Raw genomic sequence first — 17,851 nt, 5'->3', positions numbered from 1 at the left:
ACTAGCACTTGTGAAAGGGGTGAGGGTCCATTGGATCTCATACACACCGATGTGTGTGGGCCCTTTAGATCCACCACAAGGGATGCTTGCCGCTTCTACGTGACTTTTACGGATGATTATAGCAGATATGGATATATCTACTTAATCAAGCAAAATTCGGAAACCTTTGAAAAGTTCAAAGAGTTTAAGAACGAAGTGGAGAATCAGTTGGGCAGGAAAATCAAGATGCTTCGGTCAGACCGAGGAGGAGAGTACCTAAGTCTTGAGTTTTACGACTATCTAAAAGAATGCAGAATTGTTTCGCAATTGATGCCTCCGAGAACGCCACAATTGAATGGTGTGGCTGAGAGACGTAATCGAACCTTGTTGGATATGTTCGTTCTATGATGAGTCGGACTTTATTACCAATAGCTTTCTGGGGGTATGCCTTAGAGACTGCTGCCCACATCCTTAACTTAGTTCCCACCAAGAAGGTTACCAAGACTCCTCACGAGATGTGGACAGGGAAAGCTCCCTTGTTGGCACATATTAAGGTTTGGGGTTGCGAGGCTTTCGTAAGATGAGAGACTCACGACAAGCTCGAACCTCGTAGTGAGAAGTGTTATTTCATCGGCTATCCACAGAAGTCTTTTGGCTATCTTTTCTATATACCAAATGACAATGTTGTCTTCGTTGCTAGAAGAGGAGTTTTCTAAGAAAGGGGATTGATAATCCAAGAAGACAGTGGGAGGCAAATTGATCTTGAAGAGATTCAAGAGCAAAGTGATGAAGGAACTTCTAACACTGGCTCTAAACCCGAGGAGGAAACTCCTGTTGAACCCGTTGACGAGTCCTTACCTCTTAGACGTTTTAGTAGGGTTAGTGTTCAACCCCAGTTTTATGGTTTTCATATTACTACTGAAGGGGATATGTTTATTAGTGATGAAACACTAATGAATTTGGATGAACCTAGCAGCTACAAAGAAGCCATGGCAGGCCCGGAGTCTGCTAAATGGAAAGAGGCGATGGATAGCGAGATTCAGTCCATGTACGACAACCAAGTTTGGAACTTGGTTGATAATGTATCGGGTCGTAAGACAGTCGGGTGCAAGTGGATCTTCAAGAAGAAGACGGACATGGATGGGAATGTGCACACTTATAAAGCGCGATTGGTTGCGAAGGGATTTACTCAAACTCCCGAAGTTGACTATGATGAGACCTTCTCACCAGTTGCGAAGATAAAGTCTATTAGGGTAATGCTTGCAATAGCTGCATTTCATGATTATGAAATCTAGCAGATGGACGTGAAAACCGCTTTCCTTAATGGGAAGTTGGCTGAGGATGTGTATATGAATCAGCCAGAGGGTTTTGTCAATGCGAAGCATCCAAATAGAGTGTGTAAGCTTGAGAAATCCATCTATGGGTTGAAACAAGCGTCTTGTAGATGGAATCTTTGTTTTGACGAGAAAGTTAAAGAGTTTGGCTTTCTGCGAAGCGAAGATGAATCTTGTTTATATGTCAAAGCCAGTGGGAGTATAGTGAGCTTCCTCGTATTGTATGTTGATAACATACTACTCATAGGAAACGATGTCCCAACCTTGCAGGAGGTCAAGTCATGACTTGGGAAATGTTTCGCTATGAAGGACCTCAGAGAGGCTGCTTATATTCTGGGGATAAGGATAGTAAGAAACAGAGAAAAGAGACTGATAGGACTCAGTCAAGATACATACTTGGATAAGGTACTATAGCGTTTTAGTATGGAAAATTCCAAGAAAGGGGAGTTGCCAATCCAAAGCAATGCCAAGTTGAGTAAGACTCAAAGCCCGAGTACAGAGGCAGAGATAGCAGATATGAGCCGAGTACCTTATGCTTCTGCAGTAGGCTCTATCATGTACGCTTGACTTGTACTCGCCCTGATGTGGCCTTCGCTTTGAGCATGGTCAGTAAATATCAAGGGAACCTGGTAGAGCTCATTGGATTGCAGTTAAGAATATTCTTAAGTACCTACGAAGGACCAATGAATGGTTCCCTGGTCCTCGGTGGGAGTGATGACTTAAGGGTACGAGGGTATAGTGACGCTAGTTTTCAGACGGATCGGGATAGTTACCGATCGCAGTCGGGCTGGTTTTTTACCCTAAATGGAGGAGCAGTGACTTGGAAAAGTTCCAAGCAGGAGACCGTAGCTAATTCAACGTGTGAATCAGAGTACATTGCGGCAAGTGAAGCATCGAAAGAGGCTATATGGTTGAAGAACTTCATTGGAGACCTTGGAGTTATGCCATCCATAAAGGAGCCGATGGGAATTTTCTGTGATAATGAAGGAGCGGTTGCCTTAACTAAGGGATCAATAGATCATGATAGATCTCGACATATCAACAGAAAATACCATTTTATCAGACATCAGGTAGAAGAGGGACTCCTCATAGTGAAGAGGGTATCATCAGAAGAAAACCTAGCAGATCCCCTTATGAAGGGACCGAGTAGGGTCAAACATTTGCAGCATGCTAGGAGCATTGGGCTGAAGGATGATATAAGTTTGGGTTAGATACATAAGAAACGTGTAATTCTATTTTGTACTTGACATTTTGATGAATAAATAAAGTTGTGTTATTTATGAGTAAAGCTACTATCTTGTGTTGGTTATTTATATATTGTTTCTATTTTGCATGTTTTGACTTCCTGAATAATAAGATTATTCAAACAATCCACAGTCGTTCATATTTTGGAAGTAGGTGTGAATGAAACTGTCATGAATTGTTTATAGAATGTCTAAAGGGTTTTGGGCATAGCAAAAGTTTGCTGCAAAGTTCATGAGTGCTTATGAATATGATTTGAGCATTGGAATAAACTCGCGTTTGCTGGTATCACTTCGTGGTGCTTTACCTAAAGTGATCGCAAAGCGATAATATCATATAGTCTTAAAACTTAGAGATATGGTTGTTGTTTGCTGGTTGGTTATGCATTGATGGTGTGTAAACTAGGGATGTTATTCGGGTCGGAACTGAACCAAACCGACCCGAATAAACCGAAAACCGAATAAGGGTAATTATATGAACCGAAAACAGAAACAAATAAGAAATACGGGTTCGGTTGGATTCGGGTATTATTCGATTCGGTTCGGTTCCTGCCCGAATAACCCAAATAACATGTACAAGATAATTAAGGAACCGAATAACCCGAATAACCCAAATAACATTTACAATGTGATTATAAATATTGTATTTTGTATGACTTTTGTAGCTTATGATAAACACAAATAACACGGATTAACTATTTTTGATATATAAAATGTAAAATCCAACCACCACATTCTTAAGATATAGTTATTAAGCAACATATTAAACACTAAACATTAAACATCTAAAACACCCAAAAATCTATCTATAAGTATATAAGTTAAGCATTAAACATTACGTGGGTATTTTGGGTAACGATCGATAGAACACACGATCGGATAAGCAATCGTGCAAGTGGAAAAAATATGACTTTTCATATTTGGTTCGGTCCTTTTGGACCGAATAAGCCCTTATTCGGGTAACCGAACCGGATAACCCGAAAACCGAATAAGCCATATATAGATACCTGAAAAACGAATCAAATTGCTTATTCGGGTCTAATTCGGTTCGGTTCGAGTTTTCGGGACAAATTCTCATCCCTAGTGTAAACGCATCAGTAACTTGATGTTATAAAACACATTGTTGAGCATGATTCAATTAGTAAATAATAGATGCATATGAGTCGAAGTTAATCTGTACCTTTTATTCTATGAGAATAAAAGTGATATCTTGGCCACTTGATGATTTGGTTTGACTTATGTGCTGGGCCCGGTCATAATGAAGTTGATGTGTTCAACTAAATTCTATGTCGAACAAATCAGAGATCAAGAAACAAGTGCTGGAAAATAAGTATTGTCAGCATGATATCTAGAACAGAGGATTATACGATCCCTTATCTGAAGGACAAGTTGCTGATCAGAGTTGACAGCGAAGTATAAGAGCTACAATTTCAAATCGGATCCTGAAGTCATATGTGAGATATAGTTACTAGATTTATGCAAGTGGGAGATTGTTGGATTAGTGTCTAAGCCCGTAACTATATTTGGTATGTACTTGACCCGGTTGTGCATGATCCTTTTGAGTTGCCTTCACCAAAACAACTTGACAAGGTAATTTAAGAGGAGAGAGAGAGAGAGAGAGAATATTATGGTTTATTAATATATTATAAGAATAATATATTAAAGGAGAAATCATATTTATTTAATTAGTATTGGTCATAAATTAATTAGGAATTAATTTGGTGACTAAAAGAGATTAATTAAATAAAGGGGTATAAACTGTCAAATGTATGATAGTTGAGTTTTGGGCTAGGAAACCTAATGGACTATAGGAGGAACGAAATTATGATGGGGATCCATCATATTTTCGTCCAAGGCCTTATTCCAGAAGGTTTCTTGGGCTGCTTGGTGGCTAAGCTGTCCATTAGGGTTTAGGTTGAAACCCTAGCAGCCTGCAGTATAAATAAGACCCCTGTACTATGAAAATCGGCTACACTTGATTCCAAGAGAACCCTAGGGCTGATTTTAGCATCTCTCACCCTCTCTCATATTGTCTTCTTGCTTGTGGGGTTTGTGAACCATTAGAGGAGTTATAATTATGACTCCAAGCTCAAGATCAAGAAGACTACAAGGATTTCAAGCTATTTGATAGAGGTAAACACCTAGATATGTCCTTATGATGTTAATTTTGAATTATATATAATAGATCTAGGGTTGTAAGTATTGGATTCAAAGCATGTACATTAGAGAAACCTAGATCCGAACATTAGGGTTTGTATGAGCACATAGGATTGTTCTTATGCATAAAACCCATCATTCTTGCTAACAAAACCGATCCTAAACACAATTTGTGTAATATATAGGTATATTATTAATGAATATACTCATAAGAATGCTAGGAAAACGAACTAATTTGCAACTTTAACTTACAAATAAGGGTGTTGGAAGCAAAAATGGAGGGTTGCCTGTTGTTCACGGCCCAAGAACACTTGGTGTTCTTGAGTTCACGGCCCGATTTGGGTGATCACGACCCAAGATTCTTGTCAAATGATGAAGAATCAAGGTTGAAAATCAAGAAAACTCCATATGAATTACAAGAAGGAGGGTGCTTCTTATGATCTTGAGGAGAGAGGAGGGTTTTAGGATGATGATACTTGAGGTAGAATGCTTGATTTCACTGCCAGAATTGAAAAAAAATGAAGGATAAAATTAGCCAAACTCATATATATGGAGGAGTGTACGGCCCGAAGAAGGGTTCACGGTTCGAGGTATGTTCACGGCCGCAAACCGAAGCGAGTTCACATATGCGAGCGTGTGTTCGGCTCTACGAGGTTTACGGTCCATATGAGGTTTGCGGTTTTAGCAAAGGTTCTCGGTTCCTAAGGTTTTCCCTCCTTAACTCACTACATTTTGAATACAAGGTCCTTACACCTCTATCTCATTACTCTAACTATAATGAGATAATTGAAGAAATAAATTTGACCTTTAATTGATATGTTTTAACTTCCGTTGACTAAGTTTGACTTTTACAAGAATAAATTTTCGGGTTGTCACGCTATAAAATGTGATTTTTGAAAATTCAATTACTATGAATATGAGGCTCTAAGCTTTGCGTAACGAAAATAAGTAAAATTTTGATAAATTACTTTTTAGCCTAAGCGGTCTAAACAAAAGTTGTGGTAGTCGTCAAACCGAGTGTATGCATATAAAGAACGTATAAATCTAACTTCATTAGAGGAAGTTGTGATTTTTCTAAGATTCAGCATAACAGTATAACAACTTAAAAATCGAGTTTTAGATCGGTTGATTTTTAGTCGAAACAATCTAAACAAAAATTGAAGATCTCGTTAATAAAAGTTTAACTATAAAAAGACAGTCGAAAACGTACGTCGGATGATACAACTATGAATTTTTATCGGACACTAACAATCTAAGCCTGTTAAAATATAACTTTAACAATAAAGTCAAAATTAGCCGACAAGTATAAACGAAAGTTGTAGATCTCGTTGATAGCTACATATGTATATAAAGAACGTAAAAGACGAAACTCATATTTAAAAGATCTGAACGAAACTTGGTCCCTACTCTTCGAACGAGGGGAATTCGATATATATATTTATAAATTTAAGATAAAATGAGAATTAACAGAAAATTTTCATTTTCTACGAAAAACTTAAAAAGATTATTGAACTAAATGTGTTTTCAAACTTCTTATTTTTCTTAGATTTTTTTTTCTTCAGAAAACGATCTATTTTTTCTTAAGGAAAAGCATTCTTAGTTTTTCTTGTGATCTTGCCACTTCATTTATTTTCTTGCTAAATCTTTAGAAGGTTAACTAATGTCGGTGGACATGGCCAAGGAGCATCAATTATTTCATTTAGGAGGTGTTTGACTTAGCTTTTCACAGCCAAAAGTTCTTTTTGGAAAAGAAAAGATGTTTGGCAAACTAGTTTTAAAAGCCACTTTTGAAGTTTTTACATAAGTAAAATGAACTTTTTGGAAAAGTCAAGAAATCCTGACTTTTTGTAACTTTTCCAAAAAGAACTTTTGAAATTTGAAAAGCTAAGCCAAACACCCCTTAATTTAACCTCATTAATATATCTCATGGTTGAAGAAAAGTTTTCTGGCATTACCGTAATTTCTGAAAGTTACAAAGGCACTTTTATATATAATAACGCCTCTTATGCCCATGTCTCTAGTCCCTTCACCTTCACGAGAGTACTTGACCTCGTCCTTCGGTAGTTATCAGTTTTCGCCACATTTCTGTCGTCGCTCGCCATTCCGACGCCGGTGCATATTCCTCCGCTTCTTCCGTTAGATTTTGCATTGACTTTACTGGACTTTGATGCGATTACCATTGCGTTTTTGAAGTTTACGGTAAACACACTAACATACTCTATTTTATGCGATCTGCAAGGGTTTTACTCTGATCAGTATATACAAACTTCATAAAGTTTGGATTGTGGGTTTGGCTAGTTGGAGAATGTATTGATTCTGAGTTTAGGCTGTATTTTTGGGTTAGGGTTTGTAATTGTATTCTGTCTTACAGTTCGTGGTGTGGGTAACTTTAGGGTTTTCTTTTTGTTTTTGTTTTTCCGGCTGTTCTGCATTAGTTTTGGGGGGTATTGGGGTTGGCAAACGTGGTGTTCTTGACCCACAAAACTGAAAAACTGGAATTGGTTAATTCCAGATTTTTCTAAAAGAGGGGTTCTCTCGAAAGTAGCCCCACTTAGTCTATTTCTTTTGTTTTACTTTCATATATTTTTTTATTGTGGTTTTACTATATTATCATGTACTTTGACATATTCAATTACTATGTTGCAGTTTCCATGATGACAGATTTGTTACACAAGCCACAACATAATAGTGTGCATATTATTTGTTTCTGCTTATGCTATTGATTAAACATGAATTATTGTTATTATACCATGTAATATGTACATGGTGTTGTTACATGTTTCAAGATCTAGTATTGTGTCTAACAATTCATTCATTTTGCACAGAATCTATGGATGGTTTTCAATGTTATGTTATGCTAAGGAAGGATGCGAAAATCATTTGTCGAATCAGATGCTCAGAACCATCAATAGCAATGTATTTATCACTCTTATCACCTCTATTTTGTCTTGGCCCACCTAAACTTTTTTGTTTATTTTTTCGAAGCTTTATATTTTGGGTGACATTTGACCTATTTGATCTGTTTCATCTTTTAGCCGGCTATTTAAATTTATTTAAAATATAAATCGGAATTGATCTATTTTAGGTAAACAAGTAAAAGTTACAACCTTTGCTAAGGGTTATTTAATCGTTTAAAGATTTTTATGGAAACCTTAATATAACTAGATGGTGAGTTGGTGACTATCAACCCATGTACTTGTATTTTAATTGGTTAATGACTATTTTTGCAGTAATGGGATTTGGGATATTAATGAAATTATCAAGCAAGTGTATCTTCCCACTGGATTATCTAGCACTCATATTCAACCAGTTAGCGAGAATATGTATCAAAAGGAAGAGTGGCACACGTTCATGCGATTCTTGAAACAATATAAAAAGGTACGAACTTGCAATTATTGTTTATTTTGTGCCTTTATGGAATGTTACATGCGGATATTTTTTCTCACCTATCAACAATTAAACACTATACTTTATGTTGATAATGAAAAACACTTTCCGTGTGTTTATTAGTTGTTTGCGCTTCCAACATTTTATAGATACCTTTAAGGTTAATTGTCATTATGATTTAATAGTGTTATAGGAGATATATATTAGCTTTCATTCTTTTACTCTTTTTTTGTGGGTTGTCATTATTTTCTTGCTAAGATTTCTTCAACTAGGACTTCATTCCATAGTCACATAAATCGCTAGGAGGGGTGCGTTCTACGTACCAAAACGCGGTACGAACGTGTATCGGGGACGCTCTGGATCACGTTTCGAAATCTGAAATTGGCGTTCCCAATTTACAATTCGGACGTTCTTGATGCTATTCAGATCGTGATTTGCCAGATTCCAAAACGTGTTTTCAATCAATTGGGTACGTGAGCCGAAATTTGAAGGGTCAATTGATTTCTTTGCCGTTTCTCAGTAACGGCTCATGTAATGAGCGACCCTTGGAATCAGACCCATCGATATTTTCATTCAATTGCCATTCTTCATTCAATTTGACTTGCTTCCCTCCCTTCGATATTTTTGACTTGCAGAACATCAAAAATCAGATTTCATACTTTTTTTTTTGATTTTTGAATCCTGATTACTTATTACAAATATAAAATCAAGTTTTAAGTTTTTGTCTAATATGTTTTGAATTTTGGTACATGGTACCACAATATTTGGTACATCGTACCGCAACGTCTCGAAACGTACCGAAATAAACCTACCCACCCTCGTACCAAATTGTGTACCACATACGTGTACCCGTACCAAAGCATGTTTCATTCTATCCTTTCTATGTTTGGAACTTGTTAGTCCAGACTGTCTCCTATAAGATCTTGTAGTTGTGTTATAGTCTCTATTTTGTTATTTTCTTAAAAAAATTAAAGTTAGGATATTTTGCGTATGTTTCATCTTTAATTGTCTTACTATATCCTGTGTTGCAAAATGCATCCTACTTGGTCGAGTATTCGGAGCCTACTTGGAACTTGGTCATTAAACGAGGCGATTTATAGAAACTCAGTCAAATAGTCAAATTACTTGGATTGGTTAAATTCAGACCAAATCGGTCTAAGGGGAACCTAGTCAAACTTGTTCAAGAGTCAAAATTTACTTAAAGTACAAAAAAGTCAAAAGTTTCAAGAACTTACCTGCCTTAAGATATTTGTCATAGATATTGTTATTCCAAAATTACTTACTTTACAATTTACCCTAGTCAACCGATCAATTAGTGTCTAGTGAGTTTTGCAACATTGACCATATCTTTCAAATTAATAATTTGCTTGGATGTTTATTGTCATTTATTTTAAAAAGCATTCACCATTGCAACATTGACCATAAGGCTCTTTCTACAAATTTGAAGTAATAATTATTGGATTTTAAAGTTAATAGATTCAATTTGCTATAAAGCTTATGAGCACATTACTTTATATATTGTTGACATGACATCAATACTTGTTAATATAATAATTCGTAGAAAATATGCGTAAGAGGTTAATTTAGGGGGTGTTTGAGATTGCTTGTTTAGGGTGCTTATTAGCTTATTGTGGTTTGGCACGTCTAATAAGCAGTTTTTAGTGTTTGGATGGATTAAAAATAAAAGTGCTTATTGGCTTAAATAAGGAGTTTTTATTAAGTTAATGTGTTCTAACTTATTTAAAATAGCTTTCGACTTATTTACACCAATTTACCTTATTAACCCTATTGTAACTATATGTCTATCTATATCCTACCCTTATTGGTCATTTTACATCTATAGGCAGAAATTGTCAAACACTAAAAAACAACTTATCAACTTATTACGTTTTGATACCGGATGATCTAATCCAAACACTTTTAATAAATCTCTATTTTAACACCGGAAAAGCTAATAAACACTTTTACAAATAAACATAAGTTGTTTAAATAAGCAAATCCCAAGCACCCTTTTAGGAATTTTTTGGACTTAGCTCATTATGCGACATTTTAAGTACTCTTTATCACAAGTAGCTACAATGTTCTGTATTTGGTATGTTTTTTACCCATAAGTTGGATTTATTCCTTAGGGGGGCCTTTTAGTCATCAAACAAGTAGTAAAAAGTATTTATTTTCTTTCTTTTGTCATGTTCTTACCGACCGATGATGCTTTTGAAGGCGGCTCTAGCAAGAATTGAAAATTGTAAGTTGTATATTATTCCTTCCTCGCATGATGAAGAATATGGTCATGCTATCGTGATGTATATGCATGAAGATACTATTCCTAGAAGCCATAATCATGTCAAATTTGGTTAGTTGTCCCTTCATTGTGTACTTTATGTATCTTATATTTATTGTTTATATCCATTATCATCACTATTACTTACATGTATACATATATGTGTATAAAGAGCAAAACAAAACATATGAAACGAAACTAGGACGTATACTACACTACCCAGAGTATAAAGCCTTCACGTCCTCCAATTAGACATGTCCTTAGAAAAACGTCAACACATTCATGTCTAACCTCACACTATCTTCCTACTTCCTTTGACATTACACCAAGCCGACCCCTTGTACTATGTTTAAGCGATGACAACCGAGGCAAAATGTTTGAAGTTTGCAAAGGAATTCCAATCACACTAGGCTTCTATTCTTGCCAAGTAGATGTCATGGTTTACGGATAACATACTTAGCATTGCTTGGGTTGGCTAGGCACTCTAGGAGACGTGATTTTTAACCGGAGAAGTCAAAAGATGCGCTTATGGGATCAAGGGTCTCCCATCCAACTATGTGGCATATCCTCCCCACACACAACTTCAACCTTCTCAGTGAGCTCAACTGTTCAGTTGGATATCATCTTACTCCAATTCCCCTCTAGGCCTTTCACCACCTAGAACCTTCATGAAGGCCATGGCCCTATCCGTGTTCAACCCATTTGCAGAAGAATGAAATTCAGAAACCAAGTGGATGAAATGTTCACAAGAGGAATAATTCGCGTAATGTCAAGGTACATTCTCAAGTCTGGGTATCCTTGTGAAAAAGAAAGACTCCACTTAGCGTTTGTGTATTGATTATAGAGCCCTGAACCGTGTAACAATCCTCGATAAATACCCAATACCTGTCGCTGAAGAATTGTTAGACACTTTATTTCTCCCAATATTGTTTCAAGGATCAATCTAAAATTAGGGGTCCATTAAGTCGATATGTGCGAAATTGTGGCTCACAGGATACAAGAGTGGCCCATTCCAAAAATGCCAAGGAGTACATGGTTCTTGGGCCTCACAAATTCCAAAGGAGTATGTGGTTCTTGGGCTTCACATGATACAAGAGTGGCCCATTCCAAAAATGCCGAAGAAGTACGTGGATTCTTGGGCCTCACAGGATACAAGAGTGGACCATTCCAAAAATGCCAAAAGAGTACGTGGATTCTTGGGCTTCACATGATACAAAAGTGGCCCATTCCAAAAATGCCAAAAAAGTACGTGGATTCTTGGGCCTCATAGGATACAAGAGTGGCCCATTCCAAAAATGCCAAAAGAGTACGTGGATTCTTGGGCTTCACATGATACAAGTGTGGCCCATTCCAAAAATGCCAAAAGAGTACGTGGATTCTTGGGCTTCACATGATACAAGAGTGGCCCATTCCAAAAATGCCAAAGAAGTACGTGGATTCTTGGGCCTCATAGGATACAAGAGTGGCCCATTCCAAAAATGCCAAAGAAGTACGTGGATTCTTGGGCTTCACATGATACAAGAGTGGCCCATTCCAAAAATGCCAAAGAAGTACGTGGATTCTTGGGCCTCATAGGATACAAGAGTGGCCCATTCCAAAAATGCCAAAGAAGTACGTGGATTCTTGGGCCTCATAGGATACAAGAGTGGCCCATTCCAAAAATGCCAAAAGAGTACGTGGATTCTTAGGCTTCACATGATACAAGTGTGGCTTATTCCAAAAATGCCAAAGAAGTACGTGGATTCTTGGGCTTCACATGATACAAGAGTGGCCCATTCCAAAAATGCCAAAGGAGTACGTGGATTCTTGGGCCTCACAGGATGCAAGAGTGGCCCATTCCAAAAATGCCAAAGGAGTACGTAGATTCTTGGGCCTCACAGGATACAAGAGTGGCCCATTCCAAAAATGCCAAAAGAGTACGTGGATTCTTGGGCTTCACATGATACAAGAGTGGCCCATTCCAAAAATGCCAAAGAAGTACGTGGATTCTTGGGCCTCATAGGATACAAGAGTGGCCCATTCCAAAAATGCCAAAGAACTACGAGGATTGTTGGCTTCACATGAAACAAGAGTGGCCTATTCCAAAAATGTCAAAGGAGTACCGTGGTTCTTGGGCTCATTCCAAAAATGCCAAAGGAGTACATGGTTCTTGGGTCTCACAGGGTACAAGAATAGCTCATTCCAAAAATGCCAAAGGAGTACGTGGTTCTTGGGCCTCACAGGATACAAGAGTGGCCCATTCCAAAAGTAACATAGGAGTATGTGGTTCTTGGGCTTCACATGATATAAGAGTGGCCCATTCCAAAAAGGCCAAAGGAGTACGTGGATTCTTGGGTTCACATGATACGAGAGTGGCTCATTCCAAAAATGCCAAAGCAGTACATGGATTATTGGGCTTCACATGATACAAGATTGGCCAAAGGAGTACGTGGTTCTTGGGCCTCATAGGATACAAGAGGGGCCCATTCCAAAAATGCCAGAAGAGTGTGGATTCTTATGCCTCACATGATACTAGAGAGAATACATTTGTGGGTATGGTAAAATGGTGCGGCCACTAACCGAATTAACAAAGAAAGACGCTGTTATTTGGGGACCCGTGCGTTCAATCTCCTAAAGACTACAATGACTGCACCTCTCCCCACCCTTCTTGATTTTTCCAAACCATTTGAAATTGAATGTGATGCTTTAGGAGGCATTCTAATGCAAACCCTCTTTTGATTATTTTTATATTTATCTGTTGTCATCTCTATCAAAGAACTAGCAATTTCACTCGATATTCATAAGAAACAAAGCATATGCATAAACAAAACATATACATCATCATTATTCACCATAATTGGTGAAAATATGGCTTTTGATTTGATTTTTTTTTTTCATTTCTTTTTTGCCTTGTTTCTGCACAGATCTCAGGAGTGTGAATGATGGGTTGGCTAATCGCAAAGTTGACAAACAAGACCCTCGTAATTCCAAAATTGACAATCAAGACCCTTCTGGTAGCAAAGTTTACAATAAAGACCCTCCTGGTAGCAAAATTGACAGTGAAGGCTCTCCTGATCGTACCTCTGATCAGAGTCTTGGAAATAACAAAGGCTCTCAGTTGAGAGATGAAACTTGTAGCAGATCAGGAGTCAGTGCAACATTGCAAAATGTTCCTGTTCCTGGGAAAAATTACGTGTCTGCCCATCCAAGCTACTTGAAAACACTTGGTCAAACCCATTCTGACTGGATCTTTGGTGCCATTGCTGAATTTGTAGACAATTCAAGAGATGCCAAAGCAGCAATGTAAGCCTTTCATTTTTTTTTGTTATAGGGAAAAAAATGAAAGAGGGATGTTATAACAAACAAATAAAATGAAAGTATATTGCTATTTCTTGTGTTCAACTATTTCTAATATAATAATGTTTATAATGATCAGATTGGATATTTCAATTGACATGATATATTCGAACATTGCTGGAAAAGAAATTCCAATGCTGGCAGTTGTAGATGATGGAAGTGGGATGAGTCATGATGAGATTATGAGAATGGTGTCATTTGGTCGGAAGCAACCTGATACAGATGATCCAAATTATATAGGAAGATATGGTGTTGGATTTAAGGTATTTCTTCCTTCATTAATTTTTATGAAAATGAAAAGAGTGAAATGCTAGTTCTTCCATTTGACCCTTTCATTTATATTATTTTGTTTCAGACTGGAACAATGAGACTTGGTAGGGATGCATTGGTTCTTACACAGACAACAAACTCCAGATCAATTGCCTTTCTTTCACAATCACTAAATGAAGGAAAAGATGTATGTACTTTGATAATTTCAGACTTCATTTAGTCTGCTGAAGAAGAATTAGTGTTTTGTATTATTAGTGATATTTACCTAATTTGTTATCTGACTTTCTTGCAACAGATTATAGAGATCCCAATTATAACCTATTCAAGGAAAGGACAATACATGGAACTGGATACAAATATCCAGACTGAAGCTCTGTCAAAGGCCAATTTGAATTCCATAAAGGAATTTTCGCCATTCAACGAATATTTTATTGGGCAAAAAGCAGGGTTGTTTAAAAGAAATGGAACTGGGACTCAAATATACATATGGAATTTAGATGAATGGGGATCAACATATTCTTTAGAATGGGTGGATGGGATGAGTGGTGGAAGCTCTTTCCATCAAGGTGACATATTTTTACGTTCACGTAGGCCCCGCTCTCGCCTTGGCCAAATGACTCGAGAGGTTTGAATTTGAAATTTTAATCATCCTTTGCTTTTATAACTAGAGTAAATTACACGAATGGTCCCTATGGTTTGGGGTAATTTACGCGCTTGGTCCCTGACTTATTTTTTTGTTACACTCTAGGTCCCTATCTTACCTAAAAATACTATTATTTGAATATGGAAAAATGGTGGGGTAGGTAAGGTACTTAGGTAAGGTGAATGGGTAGGGTTGGGGGTGTGTTTATTTAAATAAATTAAAAAAATCAAGGGCAAAATAGTCTTTTTAAGGTAATATAGGGACCAAGCGCGTAACAAAAACAAACAATAGGGACCTTTTGAGTTAAAAAAAATAATTTAGGGACCAAACATGCAAATTACTCTAAACCATAGGGACTATTCGTGTAATTTACTCTTATAACTACTACTAAATGCAAGAAATAGCAATGTACTATTATTTATTTGTATATTATAGCATCTTACTTTCGTTTCTTTCTCTTAAAGCTTCGTTTTTTCACAATTTTTTCTTATCAAGGCATTGCTTTTTTAGATATTAACTCAATCATATCATTGTACTTAATTTTTTTTTTTTTCCTATTTTGAAAAATCTACCCAACTATAGCAGTGAAATTTTCTTTGTATACGGATGGCAATGATATAATTGGGTAGATTTGTCAAAAATAATATAATAAACATATCACTGGAAGTATGTTGCTATTTCTTGCTTTAAAGTTTAAACCCTATGACATATAATGGGGTCACAATTTCCAGTCTCTATTTGTAATTGTATATATGGTTTTCAGGTTCCATTAGACTATTCCCTCAGATCTTATTTAGAAGTCATCTTCTTAGATCCACGAATGAAGATCAATGTTCAAGGGTCACTGGTACATTTTGGACTTCTTGTTGCTTTTTATTCTTTCTACTTTTTTTTTATGAAGCAATCGATATCATTTAAAAGTTATTGAAACAGGTTAAAAGCAGGCCTTTAGCAAGATTTCTACACAAGACAAGCATAGAAAATGGTTCTGTAGCTGGAAAACCAGTTGAGCTGATTCTTGGACAATCTCAGTTGGATTTGGAGCAGGGAAACTGTGGGATATTTTTATATTGGCATGGGAGGTTGATTGAGGTGTGTTTTCATCTTCTTTACTATTTTCATTTTTTCAGTTTGTTATTCTTAGTGATAAATGATGGTTTCTTGGTTTGATCCAAAAACTTTATGATCGAATTGATTCTCAACTTTTTAATTTGATCCCAAAACTTTTTGCTGATTCATACAGGCTTACAAAAGAGTTGGGAGCATGATTCATAATGGAGAAAAGAGTCATGGGATTATTGGAGTCATAGATGTCACCAGTGTCATGGTATATGCTCTTCTATGCTTTAACATTTCAAATTTGAATCTTTTTATTTTGAAAAATGTTAATTATATAATCTGTTTGGGTGGTTGTTTTTATGAAATTATGAAGGATGATGGTAGTGGTCGTGTTTGGGTGCATAACAACAAACAAGGGTTTGTGGATTGTGAGCCTTATGCTCTTCTTGAAGATTGGCTTAGTAAAAAGGCAGATGACTACTTAGATAACATTATTGACAAAGTTCATGTGGTAATTTCCTACTTTTTTTACTCATTGACTTTGTAGTGTCTTGGTTAAAACTAACAATATTTATTTGGTATCTCAATGGTTTTGAAAATCGTGGTTTTGTTGTTTATATCTATCTATCTGTAGATAAAAAGTGGGCCAAGGCATAAACCAGATCATGAATGGGTGCAATGCAACAAATGTAGGAAATGGAGAATATTGGATGCTGATTTTGATAGCAAAACACTTCCTCAAGAATGGTATTTTGCATTCTACTTTTCAAGTTTTTTATAGGAGTTTTAATAATAATAGTAATAATTAATAATGATAATAACAACAAAAAGAATGAAAATGATGATGATGATGATAATAATAATAATAATAATATGAATAAAGTACATATTTGACCAAAAATGTAATTTACTCTAAAGTAATAATTTGTTGGTGGTTTGTTCAAAACATCTTCGAACACAACATAAACGTTTGTCTTTATAGAGGTTTTACATTTGTCCCAACATCTTCCATGCATAGTCGTTTGTCTTGTTTACACATTTCTATTTATTTATAATTTTGAAATTGTTTAAAAGGTTTTGCTATATGAAGCCATTTAACGGGAAGTGTGAGATGCCAGAACAAAAATTAGAACAAGGAGTTATTACAATATCTTCACAAAGATCCGGATATAATTGCAGTGAAAGTTCATCACAAAAGAACAATAAGGCCAAAAAATCGCCAAATAAAGGTAACATTATCCACCCAATTATACTTCCATTTGGGTATTTATTATGGCATTATATTTTTAAATTATCTATTGAATTATATAGTGTATTAGTTGGGTAGAGTTTTCAATGTATAATGTTGTAATAGGAAGAAACGAAAGTAGGATGATGTAATAAACAAAGGAATGAAAGTAGGTTGTTATTTCTTGCATTTAATACTATAATTTACGATACCAATTTTACGTGCTATTGGCTCTATAGGTAAAGGAAGCGTTGCAATGGTGAGTAACCCTGAAGATGCGCTACCGAATTGGCCTATGAAAAAGGTTAAAAGGTTAGTGTAGAAAGAATTAACACCACACAACACATTTTAGGGGCCTTAGTTATTGGGTTTTTAAGCATTTTTCCTTTTTTGGTTTTAAAAAAACGTATTTTCAGCGAATTAAGCTTTTATTAAGCCTCTTAATGATTGGTAAAAAAGACGAGGAATATGATTTTGGAAAAAGTTCTTGGGTTTTTACGAATCTTTGAGTTCTCAAAGGATTCAAACTCGGCATGTGTATTCACATATGAATAAATCATTATTATTATGAACTAATAATATATGCCTATTAACACTTTTGATGTTTATTTACATTTTAATCAGGGAATGGTAATAATTCAACACAAGAATACCATTTCACTCGATGGTTGGCTCATGTCCAAAGAGTTGATGCTTAGTTTGATAAAAAGAGATGACATTATTGATGAATACAATATAGTTGTTATACTTGCATGCAAATGTTGTAATATATTCATCATTTTTATCATGTTAAATTCATATGTGAATAGTTTTCATGAATCAATACATGTAGTTTGTTTTTGTATAATGTTGAATTTATATGTAAAATAACTGTTAAAACTATACTAGGAAAAATCCTTCATAGGTGAATAAATGATTTATTCACATGTCAATAAATTA

The 17,851-nt window shown here is 35.9% G+C and overlaps 1 protein-coding gene across 1 annotated transcript; it reads left to right on the top strand.

The window, feature by feature from the left end:
• Window positions 1-6,723: 6,723 nt before the first annotated feature.
• LOC111911863 (uncharacterized) lies at window positions 6,724-17,759 on the top strand. The gene is made up of 16 exons (XM_023907603.3): window positions 6,724-6,910; window positions 7,537-7,627; window positions 7,942-8,089; window positions 10,316-10,448; window positions 13,280-13,658; window positions 13,792-13,975; window positions 14,068-14,169; window positions 14,278-14,607; window positions 15,389-15,472; window positions 15,559-15,717; window positions 15,869-15,952; window positions 16,058-16,195; window positions 16,319-16,431; window positions 16,759-16,913; window positions 17,152-17,224; window positions 17,537-17,759. Exons 2-16 carry the CDS (start codon window positions 7,542-7,544, stop codon window positions 17,544-17,546), a joined length of 2,178 nt encoding a protein of 725 aa, XP_023763371.1. The 5' UTR covers window positions 6,724-6,910; window positions 7,537-7,541; the 3' UTR covers window positions 17,547-17,759.
• Window positions 17,760-17,851: the final 92 nt, after the last annotated feature.

Source organism: Lactuca sativa, chromosome 8 (assembly GCF_002870075.4).
Source record: "Lactuca sativa cultivar Salinas chromosome 8, Lsat_Salinas_v11, whole genome shotgun sequence".
Taxonomy (NCBI): Eukaryota; Viridiplantae; Streptophyta; class Magnoliopsida; order Asterales; family Asteraceae; genus Lactuca; species Lactuca sativa.
This window is presented reverse-complemented; position numbering and strand designations above follow the sequence as displayed.